Source organism: Alligator mississippiensis, chromosome 16 (genome assembly GCF_030867095.1).
Source record: "Alligator mississippiensis isolate rAllMis1 chromosome 16, rAllMis1, whole genome shotgun sequence".
NCBI classification, from domain to species: Eukaryota; Metazoa; Chordata; order Crocodylia; family Alligatoridae; genus Alligator; species Alligator mississippiensis.
The window spans coordinates 27811717-27825154 of NC_081839.1; the positions used below are offsets into that span (position 1 = coordinate 27811717).

The 13438-nt window shown below is 51.5% G+C and overlaps 1 protein-coding gene and 1 long non-coding RNA gene across 9 annotated transcripts in view; one reads left to right on the plus strand and one right to left on the minus strand.

Moving 5' to 3' along the window:
* IGSF9B (immunoglobulin superfamily member 9B) overlaps window positions 1–13438 on the minus strand; it is a 98066-nt gene that overhangs the window by 59750 nt on the left and 24878 nt on the right. For 6 of the 8 annotated variants that reach the window (XR_009457941.1, XM_059719797.1, XM_019487285.2 and 3 more), the window contains exons 3-5: window positions 11390–11536; window positions 4923–5074; window positions 776–893 (exon numbers count right to left, since the gene is read on the minus strand). Coding sequence is in view for 7 of the 8 variants with exons in the window: in XM_059719797.1 (XP_059575780.1) it covers window positions 776–893; window positions 4923–5074; window positions 11390–11536 (417 nt within the window). In the remaining variant the exon portion in view is untranslated. Of the gene's footprint in view, window positions 1–775; window positions 894–1021; window positions 1403–4922; window positions 5075–5198; window positions 5644–11389; window positions 11537–13438 lie in introns of those variants that run through there. The other 2 variants (XM_059719800.1, XM_059719801.1) reach the window with 2 other exon arrangements.
* On the plus strand, window positions 2482–9469 carry LOC109283123 (uncharacterized). The gene is made up of 3 exons (XR_002090185.2): window positions 2482–2659; window positions 7963–8169; window positions 9218–9469. It is a non-coding gene; the product is annotated as an uncharacterized LOC109283123 (long non-coding RNA).

A 13438-nucleotide genomic window follows, 5' to 3' on the forward strand; every position in this document is an offset into this window, starting at 1 on the left:
TAAAAAAAATTGGGGAATACCTAAATTAAACAACAATGCTAATGCTACCCAGAGCTTCCTTCACTTCTTTGGGAGGGGGAGCGTGGAGGACTCAGGAGTTTTGCAGTGTCTTTTTTTACCTAAGGCTCACAAAGCTCTTTGGAAACGTGCACCCATTAAGCTATCCAACCTTAAAATGAGGAGAACCACCTGTTTCACAGAGAGCAAAACTGGGATTACTTGACACTCGAAAGACAGTTTACTTGGCAGCGAGCCCATGACAAAACCTGGAACAAGCCTCAGCAGTCCTGCCTCCCAACCCACTGCTCTTGCCACTCTCAAGCTGCTGTACAATAACCCCATGGAAGAGTCTTCATTAGAAACCTAATGCACAGCCCAAAGCAAGCTCTTGCTTTCTCGTGACAATGTTCATGTTCACCCTTCAGACTCATGAAGCCTGTAGAGACTCTGTACCTACATCAGCAACAGACAACCGAACACAACTATTTCTCTCCCCCCACAGCTTAGGATGGCAACGATAACGTAGGGATGGGAACTCCCTGCTAGCGAGATACAGCCTGGCCCGAGGTCCCATAATATCTGCCTCCGGTCAATACCCATTAAGGCTCTGCAGACGATCATTTATGGGGCTGAACGGTGCAGATTCTCCTGCATGTCTCCGTTCCTGGCATACCTTTCTGGAGATGCTCTCATTTCAAAGCTACACTCAGCTGAAGCACGTCAACAATAGGAATTCCCCCCCCCCCCCCCAGGAGCCTCTTGTTAAATGAGTTACCTTGTACAAGCAGGCGAGTGGTATGCACAGCCTCCCCCTGGATGCTGTAAGCCCGGCAGGTGTAAGCGCCTCGGTCTTCCCGGCTGACAGAGATGACAGTCAAACTCCCATCGCTTACCTAGGGATCAGGCATGAGGGAGAAACTTCAGTGCATGCAAGAACAAGATGCTAACACCCCCTTCACGACCCCTGGACACATACCCCACTAACCAAGCAGAAAGCAACTGCCCCCTCTTACAGCCTTACTTCCATGCGCTGCTTCAAACTCACTCGCCCTGGGCTGCCATGCACACCTCTGAGCTCACTGTAGACTGCTCAGCCTTGTCATCTGCCTCAAATGAAGAATTTCCCTGGCCATCAGCAATAGGATAGTGATGAGAGTCTGAAAAAGGGTTATGTGATGGTCCACTGACAGATCAGTCCAGAGGGAGCCCGCTGCTGACAGCGCTATGGAGACAGAATTCTTCTCTCACCACAAAGCACGCCTCACTCATTCACTCCCACTCCGCACACATCAAATCCTGGAAACTAAATAACATAACACAGCTGCCTTACAATGGCCCTGAGTGCATGCCATTAAGCACATCCAAGACAGAGCCTACAAGCAGCATGGGGAATGCACTCAGGGCCACTTGAAGGAGGCTGCATTGCCTCATTTGTGGGGGTCAGAGCATACAGGGTGAGAACAAGCAGGAGTGCTTCACCATGGCACTCCCAGACATAGGGCACAGACCACGCCTGCTATGGCTGTGGCATTAGAAGAGCTAGTCTTATACACTGCTGAGCAGGTTTTATGACCCAAGGGTACCAAGTTCTTCCCATCTGCCAACCTGAGATTACCATGTGCAGCTGCAAGCTGAAGCCCAAGCGGCACCAAGTTAGCTAACAGGTCTTCCAGCTGAGTGTCAGGAATACACCCCAAAAGGAGGGCCGGTCACAAGCAGGGCTGGGCACAAAATAGCTTTCCCATCCAACAAAACTCCAATATTGCAAAACTGTTCTGCTCCCCAGCAAGGGGAAACCAAGCTCTTTCAAACCACTTTGTGGAAGGACAGAGACACCCACACATCCTAAACAGGCACATCCCCACAAAACATTTCTATTTCAAGGTTTCACCAAAAAAGTTTTGCAAAAAAACCTCCAGGCAATCCCTATGTTACAGTTATGGAAAGAGACCCTGAAATCAAGGGCTTGCTCTAGACTTGGGAACGGTCTGATCCCCATAACCTGCCCTAACTACACTCAGCCCCAGGAGGGATCTCCCTGTGGCAGCGATTCTCAGCTGGGGAGCTGCAGCACGCTGGGGTGCCACCGGATCCTTTAAAGGAGTGCCAGGAGGCTTAAGGAGATGAGCATAGGCTCAGGCCGGTCTCTGCCAGGCCTGCCTCCCATCCCTACTACCCCACGCCTCTGCAAGGAGGTAAGCGCTGGAATATATTAAGTCTGCTCTTGACATTGGGTGCCACTACACTGTCACGGAGGGGTGCCTCGAGTCCCAAAAGGGTGAGAACTGCCCCAGGGCAAAGTCCGCTGGCGTGTGCAGCCCTGCTCATGCTGTATGTGGGTCACAGGACTTCTCTCCAGAGCTGCCAGCACAGCACTTTTCACTGCAATTTGAGAGGCCAAATTCTTTTCAGGCTTAACTTGGCCCAGCTCCACCAACTCCCAACACAGAACCCGCCCCAGTCAGCCTATGCCAGGCTGTGACGTAAGGACTTGGACGGCCGCGAGTCAGGCACGTGCAGGTATTTGTGGGCGACGACCAAGATATCATCCATCATCTGCGGCTGCGGACTGATGCTCACTACAGCAAGCTAAGTTCTCCCTTCGTTCCTTCCCTCCAAGTCAGGATGGGGGCTGTTTGCTCTCATTAACTTCTGGCAGGTAAGAGACTACTTAGCCAGGAGCTCTGGTTGCTCAGCAGGGGAGGAGATGCATCAGGGCCATCCTTCCAACCCCTTCTTTACTGCCGTGGCTCCTCCCTTCTTCCTCCAGGCAGGCACATTAGCAGAAGCCTGTCCCACAGGGGCTGTGGTGTGATCGACAACAACGTTGCATAGAGCCATTACCAAGCCGGTACCATTTCCCCATGCTCTGCTTAGCAGGGCTGAGTTTTTTACTCTGACAGCAGCAAGGGCTGGAAGGGGAGGGGCTGAGCTCCAGGCCCCAGAGAAACAGGGAAAGGAGGATACAGCTTCAGTCGCTCACGAGGAGGAGAACGAGGCACATGAGCAGCAATGCACCCCCTCACACAGCGAGAACATCACCCCACTCTGCTCCACGCCGGCCTCCCTCCCAGCATTCACTTTGCCTCATCCTTCTATTTCAATTAGTAACAAATGATTCCTAATTACTCTCATTAGTGCCTGTGCTGATTCCAATGCCTGATTTACCAATTACCACTCTTATGGAATTGCTGGCTGGGGTGAAGCACGCTGGCTCCGTGGGACAAGGAGGGGGGGGTGGGGGTGAAGCTGCTGGGAAAGGGAAAACACCCCCCACTTTCCTTGATCCTAATGTACCACGTTGAGTCTAAGGGACACAAGGCAGCAGAGCACTTGGGGATTCAATGCAAATCCTGCGTGTCCCCACACAACCTAAGAGAAAAAAAAAACAAAAAACTCTCCTTGGAGCGCCGGCAGCAAAGGCAAGAACCCTGATGTGAAGTCCAGGGATGATGTCCCAAGCATGCCCCCCACCCCCAATCAATGAAAAAAAACCAACTCCCCATTGACTTCACTGGGGCACGGCTAGTCCATGTCTCAACAACTGAGGCTCAAGAGCTGGGAGAGGCCCAGAAGCGCTCCCGGGGTAGGCTGCACAAGGGACCTGCGGCATCCAGAGCTATATTTCAGAATGAAAATGTCCCCTTCCTCAGCACCAACCTCAGACAAGACCTGGAGCTGCAGCTGGACTAGCACCCTGGCATCATAACAGGGAGACAAGCAGGGGAGGGGAGCAGGCAAGAAACGCTAGTCCCAGGAAGGAAAATTCACTAAGCAATGCCGTGAGAGAGAGGCAAGGCAAATTTTCAGCCGAGCCATGGACTGGGAGCAGGAATAACGCAAAGCGAGAGGAGAACCCTCCACATTTACTAATGCTTCCAATTTCTGGCCTACACTTAGTAGAAAACTGGAAACCTTAAAGAGAAAAAAAAAGGGGTGGGGGGGAGAAGAATAACAAACACAGAACAGATGGACGTGCGGAGATGAACAAACACAGGGATGCATCAGGCATTGCCCGTCTCTAACTAGCCCTGCTGTAGCAGGGGGAATAAGGTGGAAGGCTCGACTCTCCCCTCCACCACAGCAATTCGGCAGTTATTCCCAATTTACACCCAGGGTAAAGGAAGTGGAGTTTAGCACATCAGGAGTTTAGCAGCGAAGCATCTTCTCCAGAGCCCGCTTCTCAGCCCCTCCTGCCACCATCCAGAGAGAAGAGAAATCGAGTAAGTCTCAGCAGCTGAACTGGGGGAAGCATCTCAAGCCATGGGGTGCAGAGCACTGGAGGGGCCTGGCACCTCTGCCCAGGTTAAGCCTTGCCAGAAGGAAGATGAACCAAAGTAGGAACGGGGGAGGGCATGGGAAAACGGGCAGAGGAAGGGAAATGAGAGCAAGGAGACCCTAGCTCTGGAGCAGGGAGCCGCTTACCTCACTCCCAGCTCTCACAGACGGGAGGGAGGAAGATCAAGTGGGACAGGCTCAGGCGCCCTGTTCCCTCTGGTTGCCTCCAGCAGCTCAGATAGGAGGAACAGAATTGCTAAGGCAGCCAGGAAACGGACAGAGGAGGGAAATGCTGAGGCAGCATCAGCAGCTCCAGACATAGCAGCAACCTCAGGACCAGTGGGACCGTCTCTGCGGAGACCCTGACTGCACTGTAGTCGAAGCAGCCATGTGGGAATAGCGATGCGTCACAACTATCAACAGCACCCCCAGACTGACAGCGAGATCTGCTCTCCAGGGAGCTGGGGAGGATTCCCCTCAGCCTCAGGGGTCCCTAGTCGATGCAACACAAAGCCAATGAATGAATGGAGGAACTGCTTCTGCACTCAAATAGAAGACCCTGCAACTCATCCCACCAGTGATAAGTCAGGCTCCTGATGCAGAATTAGTTAAATTTCCAACCACCCCTCAGGCCAAGAACTTACCTGGTATTTCCCACCAGCACCCAAGAGGTCCCCTTCTTTCAGCCAGGTGACGATAGGCTTGGGGTTCCCAAAAGCCATGCAGGTCAGAGTGATGCTGCTGCCTTCCTTTGCTTCTACGTATTGCGGGGGAGTTTCCGTGAAGGTGGGGGGAGCTGCAGGGGGCAGAGACAGACCAACGTGACACTTGCTGCAAGGCGGCAGTCCATGCAAGGCAACATCATCGTTCAAATGGGCTTTCAGAGCCAGGCGTGCTACACTGAACCATCATATACTTACCCAATCGTGTCGAGCGCCAAGTGTAATACAGCCACATACAACAACCCTTTCACCATAGCAAAAGTGCTTAACAGTTCCTTCCCCTAGAGAAGCTCTCAGCCAAGACAGCTGGCACTTCCCAGCGTTTGGCTGCTAATGTCAGGAGCCTCCGTTTTTATTCAGATACTTTGAGATCCCTCCACAGTGCACCAACAGAGCAGATGAAATCACAGGAGCTCAGATTGCCCCCACATCACCCAGAAACAGCAGCACTCGAAGATCAGTGGCCCCTTTTGAAAAGCTAGCCGCAGTGATTAAGCCCCACCACTCTCCTGTGAGCGCTTCTGGCCCTGTGGGAACAGGGAGGTAGAGAGGTAAAATACAACCAGCTGGAAGCCACGCAGCCAGTGAGCCGCATGGCTGGTCTAAGACAGCCTCCTCGCTCCCAGCCCTGGGCTCTGGCATGGTAGTGCACTCTTCAGCTCTGTATTTCTTCTCCCATTATGCATTAACTTGCTATTGTCACAACACATGAAAACACTGCAGTGCAGATCGCAAGTCTCCTTCTGATTAAAGAGGCTGGCAGCATTACAGTACACTCCTAATTATCAGGAGCTGCTAAACCCGCTTTCCAGGAAGACACGTTGGCAATTTAATCAGCTCCGAGAAGAATTATATTTTGTGTCGCCCGAAAATGAATTTTGTCCCCCGTAAGGAAATGAAGCGGTCCAACACAATCTGGAAGGGCTGAAGCCTGCCCTCAAACTCATTCTGCTGATATTGTACAACTGGGAGAGGTTATTAACATTATTATTTGGCCACTGGTTATTGAGAGCTCAGTGCTATACAGCCCCAGAGGAGGACAGGGAGACACAAAGCTACTGAGCATGTAGGGGACCCTCTGTGAGGAAAGCTTATAGATTATCCTAGCAAAAAGGATTGCTTTTAAAGCACAATGTGCAAGGGAAACTATGGAGCCTTCCAGGGCCTGCCCTTCACTCTTGAAGGAGAAGAGGGTCTTATCAGACTTAGCCATGCCACGAGGAGGAAGGGAGAGGAATTAGCCCAGAAGTGCCTTCTATTGCTGCTACAGGATCTGCAGTCAGCAGACCTGAAGCCTCATTAGTTGCGAAATATGACAAGACAGACTCCCAACGCCTGGGGTGAACGAGCCAGCTACAAGTTGGTTTACTTTTGCACTCCATTAGGTTTGGTCAATGAAACAGCAGTGGTAAGCTTCCCTTCCTTGTTCTGGTTCTCATGTATAGCCAAGGCGCTGTGGGATTTGGACCATGCAACGCCTTCTGCGTACACTGAAAATCATGCAGCTTTGATAGTAGTTGAGTTTTAGTCTTCAACATTCTGTCAATCTTAAGCATGTCTCCAAACACCTACATAACCAGATTATTATGACCTTCCCATGATTTCCTAGACCGTAGAGCTGGAAGGGACCTCGAAGATCAAGTCCAGCCCCCTGCCCCAAGGACAGGAAGTCAGCTGGGGTCAAAAGATCCCAGCAAGATAAGCATCCAAGTGATTCTTGAATGAGTCCAGAGTAGGTGCTCGCACCACTTCTGGAGGGAGTCTATTCCAGGTCTTGGGGGCTCAGATCAACTCCCAAGGCTTTTGTTTTAAATTTCTGCAAATGGAAGCAAACAAAGCCAGGCGGGTATGAAACGAATGGACATGAATGATTTCTGGGATGAAGGCACCCCATAGGGAATATGGACTCTGAGTCCCATCAACCAGAATACTTTCTGATTTTGGGTACCTTGCATTCTTGATTCCCAGCTTGGAGTTGTGGGTCACTCCCACAATCAGTCAAGCCCTAATCATTTTAAGCTGTGCCTGTGAACTCAAATGCAGAACCATCTGGACTGTGAAGCCAAACCAGGAAGAGCCAGCCTTCACCTCTCTGCTTCCATCCTCTCCTCCTCCTCCTCCAAGCAGGAATAGTTCTAGTGCCTTTCACAGGTACTGCAAGAAGCTGATTTAATTAGAGCCGAGCTCTGCTGTCTACTGTGCCTCTGAACTCAGCTGCTAGGAGCAGCACAGGCCCTGGGAGCACAATCTGCCCTTTGTGCAAAAGACTCCAAGGCATTTGGCTAAAAGGTGTTATGCAAGCGCAAGGGGCTTATTAACAAAGCAGGGCAGGCTGCTCTGTTCTAATGATCCAGCCCCCCAGCTGTGCCCGATCTCTTCTGTAGGCAGCGGAAACAATTCAAAGATGCCACTAATCTTCCTTTTTTTCTTCTACCTGCCCTCCCCTAGCATCTTCCACCCAGTGACGTCAAAGCATTTCACAAGCTGTCAAGGAATTTAGTGTTACAACAGCCCAGGGAGATAAGATCACTCCCATTTCACAGCCAAGGAAGCTGAGGAACAGAAAACCAGCTGCAGAACCAAGAACAGGCTCAGGGAGCCTTGGCCCCAAGTCTCCTGCTCTAGTCATTAAGTCCAAAATGGGCAGACACAATTTCAATGTTACTTACTCAAAGCTAAAAATAGCCCTTCTCCCGATGTGACAAATTACAAACTGCTTTATAATGAGGTACAAAGGAAAAATAAGAAGTCATTTCAGTAAATCCGAGTTAAGAAAAATAAAGATATGATTTTCTAATTTACTGAAACAGGCAATTTTCCCCTGACATGTTACTGATTCCCCTCCCCCCCCCTTTCAAGTTCTACATAATTAAACTGTGTAATTACTAATAAAAGTTAGTCTGTTCTGTAAGTAATGTTCTTACTTAAAATAAAGCCCGGATTTTTTTTTTTTTTTTTAAAGATGAAGATGTAATTGAGGCTCACTCTCAAGCAGAGATTGAAGAGAAATTCACGCCGGTATATATTTGGAGCTCATTGCTGGAGTGATGTGCCCGGTGCTTCTGCTTTCCTTGTTTCCGTTCTCTCTACTGGAGAAAACACTGAAGATGGGCTCTTGTAGTTCTCGGCATCCCCTTGAAGCTCTGTCACCGCACCTCTGTACTAAGCAGTAAGTACGTTGGCAGAAACTATTTGTTCTTTCCGGCTTCTGCTATGCAAAGAGGAAGGTTCCTCTGAGGGGCCAGGTAAAACCAGATTGCTACTTGTTCTGGGAATCATAGACTCGTATCACTCTTCCCAGTGTTCACTAGGAACAAGGTACTGCCCTTATTTCTCTCAACTGGGATTTTTAACCAGAGGCAAGAGCTTTGCAGAGGACCAAGCAAGCCTTTGTTGCTTACCCAAAATTGTGTTAGGGGATGCTCAGCAGCAGGCAGGAGATATTAAAATAGGATCCCAGTCACAAGTGCTCCTTAAGAGGTGCTGGGAGATCAGCACCTGCTCCTCAGTGGTCACACAAGGGCAAAGCGGCACCAAGCAGGCAGGGGGCATGCAGGATTCTCCCCAAAAGCCCACAGCATCCCAGTCTGTCCCCAGCTCCCTGATGCACCAACTCCTGATCCCCATGTTATTGCAGTCCAAGCCTCCCAGAGCTGTACCACTGCTCCTCAGTCCTCACCTGCCCCATCCTCTACTCCCCACATGCAGCCTCCCCCACATCTCTGCCAGCCCTGACTGCAGCAGCCGGTGAGAAGAAGCTGCCAATTCTGGACATGCTTGTTACCTCATCAGGCCTGAAATCCACATGCTTAAGGTGCACAAGAGCAGCCTCCTATGCTTTAGACTGCAATAAAATCCAGCAGGACCATTGACATTCACATGGCTGGAGAACACACTAGATGCTCAGAAATCTAATCACAGCATTAAATGCAAGTTCAGAGACTAAACACATGGGAGGGTTTCTAGAAACCCAGGCAGCCAGATTCCAGTCCCCTCACCCATATGGCATCCTGCCTTCCTGCATGCGAGTCTCCTCTGAAACCAGAGACTCCTTGCTGCAACAGAGCTGCCCAGCATGTGGTAGGGGCTGTGCTTCATGATCATGCTGCAATGCACTCCCTCTACCTTGCCCTGTATGCACCCTGCTGGCTCCAAATGAATAGAGTGATGAATGGAAGCACGTTCTTTATCACACTCTTTTCTTTCTATCCACTCAGAACTTGGCATCCAAATCCCCAGTCTCAACGGCTCAGCAACTGGCTTTTTATCCCAGGGACCCGAAGAGAAGGCCTATGAAATACAATGCACTTGAACTTGCAGTCTCCAAATGCTGCTTTTAAAAAGACTAACAGAGCCCTCAAAAGAAAGCAGCTTCTCAGAACCATAATTAAACCATAGCTCTGAGCTCTTCTATAGATGTAGCATCAGCTGAATAAAATCAGTTCTCAATTTGGTTTGCTTAAATTGGAGCAAGCTTGTGTGGACAGTTATTAGAAGCCCTGAAACATGCTAAATCCCCCCTGCTGTCAAGGCATCTGCTAGCAGCCCTTGGGCAGCTGCCTCCCCACCACTGTTTCTGGCCCAGTTAGAGAGAGAACCCTCAAGTTACAAAGCAAATACTATGCAGTTGACCACAGAAGAAAAATCAAGGTACTAAGCAGACAACAGGGCTGAAAGATGCTATTCATTTAAGTAGCTGATGTACTAAGCCACTGTGCAAACTACAAGTCCCAACAGGTCAATACCCCTGCCAGCTTATTGTTTAGCTGCTGGAAGCTGGCAGGAAGTCTGTTTGGAGCCATTCTGTGGATCCTGCTTTTTGCCCCCTTGAAATCCTCCTGTGAAGTTTGCTAAAAATGGTCCTGTCAAAATCTCAGTCTGAGCACCTGTTCCTATCTGCAGTATCGCTTTCTGTTCCATCCCACTCAGCCCTTTCAAGTATGTCCATGCTCCTTGTGCTAACGAAGCATCTGGCTGCTCCAGCTTCTGCATGGCCACAGCCTGGCAAAAAAAACAACAAGTCAGATCTTCCACAGCTGGGTTACTCCCCCGTTCAGCCGACTAGTTCCCGATTGCTCCTGGCTGGTAGGTCACTTTACTGTCCAACCTGGATCTAGCCCAGCTTGCCTTCAATACTCCAAAGCTAGCTATCCATCTTTAAGGCGATCCATCTTCCTCAAAAGAGAGAGTAGGAGCGCCCCTCATCAGCAGTGAGCTTAGAGCTTCTTCCCTCCATCCCCAGGGAGACTCACAACCATAGCACAAGTAAGAAAACTCAGAGGAGCAGAGAGTATAACCAACAGGCTGGCGGTGACTTGCTCTTGGCTGTGCAGGTTTGAGCTGTGACCAAACTGGAGGAGGGGGAAGGAGGATCTTCAAGGAAAGGCTGCTGACTCCAGAAGCTCTCCTTGCTGAATCAGTTTGGAGCCCCGAAAGCTTCCTGGGCTCCACGGCCTGCCAGGCTGCTCACTGGGCTATTTTTCAGATGAGATGCAAAGAATTAGGTCCCATTCAGCTACAGTCACTAAAGCACACCTAGGGCACTGGGAAGGAGTCAGGGTGCTAGCCTGGGTGCTCGAGGGACCGTCTCTTCCACTGTCCAGACTCTCTCTCAGCTGCCTGACCAAACACTGGACTCTGCCGCACTTCCTAAATGCTCACACCAAGATGCTATTAAACAGCTGCAACTTTCACCCCCAGAGCTGGCTGCATCGAAAAACTGAAGGTAGAAACTAGTGTCCTTCCCTTGTTTCAGAAGCGTAGGAGGCTTAACCAATTAGTTGGCGGCGGCCTGAGTGGATAGCATTGCAATATCACACAGGAGGCCTGGCTCAGCTGGGCGACCTTAGATTGGTCACATCATGGCTCTGTGCCTCAGTTTCCATATTTCTCAAATGGGGATAACTACACTTTGTGGACAGATTTTGAGATGTATTGATGGAAATGCTACAGAGTAGTGCTGTACAAGTGGAGAGTTGGAGCCCCCCCAGTAAAGTTTCCATTGAAGATCCCCCCTCCTCCCCAACTTTCTCTGTTTGCATTTTGTTCGCTGAGCAGGATCTCAGAAGTGGCAGCAGATGGGGCCCTGGGGCACGTTCTCAATGGATGGCTCTTCTCCACCTAGCTTGGGGGATGGGGCTTGTCATGAGTGACAAGAACTGCTAGCTGCCAGCTTCAGAAGATCTCCGAAGGAGCTGGGAGACAACTGGGGCAGGAGGGGCTCTGTGACTCCATCCCACCTCCATGCGCATCTCAGGTGCACAGTGCAGACATGGCACAAGACAGGAGCCAAGGCCTGGCAATTCCTGGAACTGTGCCCAGCCCAGCCCAGAGGGAGCAGACAGCCTATCTGCAAGTGGGGAGCCATCCCCTCCCTGCAAAACACTTACCATTGACTGTGAGGTGAACCCAGCTGCCGTTGTGGAAGGTGTCGTACTGCTGATCCAGCATGAGCACTTTGCACTCATACCAGCCCTGATCCTCAGAGCGAATCTGCTCGATGCGCAGAGATGCCTTGTCGTGAAGGCTGGCACGGCCTGGAGAGACAAGAGCCACAGGAGTCAGCTTGTCCTGGGAAGAGGCACTTCTGGGGTCTTTCTGCAGTGCCCCTGCCACCCACCCTCCCAAAACAACATCCTACCAGAGCATCCCACGGGCCCATCCTCCCCAAGACCCTGGGAGTGCTCCACTTGCAATACCCCCCTGCACACACAGACCCCAGCTCAGAGCACTCTGGCCTCTGCCTTGCACTTCCAGCTCAGACTCACTGATCTGATGGGCTGCTCAGGGCAGCCTGGACAAATAAGCAGCCAGGGAGCAAGGGGTGGCTCAGCATATTGGCCCCTCTTAGCCAGCTGCTTTTGTGGGGAGCTACTGGAGTCTCACCTCCTTAGCAGCAAGACAGGACAGGAAGCAGAGCAAAAAACTCAGGAGCTGCAGTCTTGTCCTCTCCCTCTCTTCACCTCCATGCCAAGGTTCCCATTACAACCAGCTCCCCCTCATCTCTCCTCTTCCACTGGCAACCCCAGTCTCCCAGCAGCCGAGTACCTGAGGTGCTGCAGTTGGCAGCCAGGCCCCCTGCCCCCTTGCTAATCCCTGCCCAGGGAGTGGGATGTAAAGCCATCTCTAGGTCAGCACTTCCTGGACACCCCTCTGCCAGGCAGTTTAGGGGTATGCTGCCACAAACAATGCGTGGAAACTGGTCCTCACCCTTCCAAGCGAGGGTCACCATCACTGCCTGGGACCTTCAAGCAAGCAGAGCAGGCCGTGGGCCCAGAGGAACCAAGCTGGTCTCCAGCATGCTTTACCTTTCTCTGACGTGTCACCATCTCTCTTCCTTGCTGAGTGGATGCTGCCCCCATTTTATTGAGGTGCAGAGAAGCAGCAGCTGCCCCCAACTTGAACAGCCAAGAGGCAGAGAGTGCAGGAGCTGCGCCTCCCTGCTGAACCACCCCACCTCACTTCTCTTCACTGCAGCCCAGTCCTGCCACTGGGCACAGGACTAAACTTTTTCATAAGGCGACAGGGATTTCCACTCTGCGATACCTTGGGCCCAATTTTCTGAGGCAGCGAACACCCACAATACCTCTGCCAAGTCACAGCCGCGACCCCAAGAGACATGTCCTTTCTTTGAGCTAGCACCCATAGCCACAGCTAAGCGAATGACAGACTGGCAGCAGAGAGGTCAAGGATGGGGCTCAAAGAGCTAAGTCCACTAGCCAGGACAATCCATCCAGGGAAGGCAGGGCAGGCCTGCAGGCCTGCCTGGCTCTGTCTGAGGGATGAACAGGACGTCAGTCCAGCCCAGAAGCTGCGGTATGATCAGAGCCAGCCTAATGGACCAATTAATATTCTTGAACAAGTCAGGGCACTTCCGGCAGCCTATGGCTACAGCAAATCGACCATCCAGGCCTGGCACAGCTGCAGCAGAGTGGGAGCATGCCAGTGACCTTGGAAACAGCAGCATGCTGAGCAGGCACCCACCCACCCCTATCCCACCACTGCTTCAAGGCACTGCAGGTGCTCAGCGGTAGGAGGAGGGACGCTGCTCCAGCCAGCCAGCTCCCAAGCTGGGGATTTCCAGAGACAGGAGTGCAGCCTTGTGCTAGCAGCTCCAGGCTCTGCCCACCACCCCAGCTAGAGATAGGGACAGAGAGGAGATATCCAGCAGCAGTACCATTACTTGCAAAGCAGGGCTTACTCCCCTCACACCAAGTTAAGTCCATGGGGCTCAACACGGCAAGGCCAGGGCTCCCACCCCCAGGTAACAAACCGCTCCCTTCCTCGTGATTGCAACAATCCACTGTTTCAGCAGAGAATTCAGTGCAGCCAGGATATGGCCCCCACAGCAAAGTGGCAGATAGGAAGTACTCCCTAAGGATGTTCCCCTGGCATATCTGCAACCCCCTCCCCCAATAGGTAATGGGCAACTGGCCCTG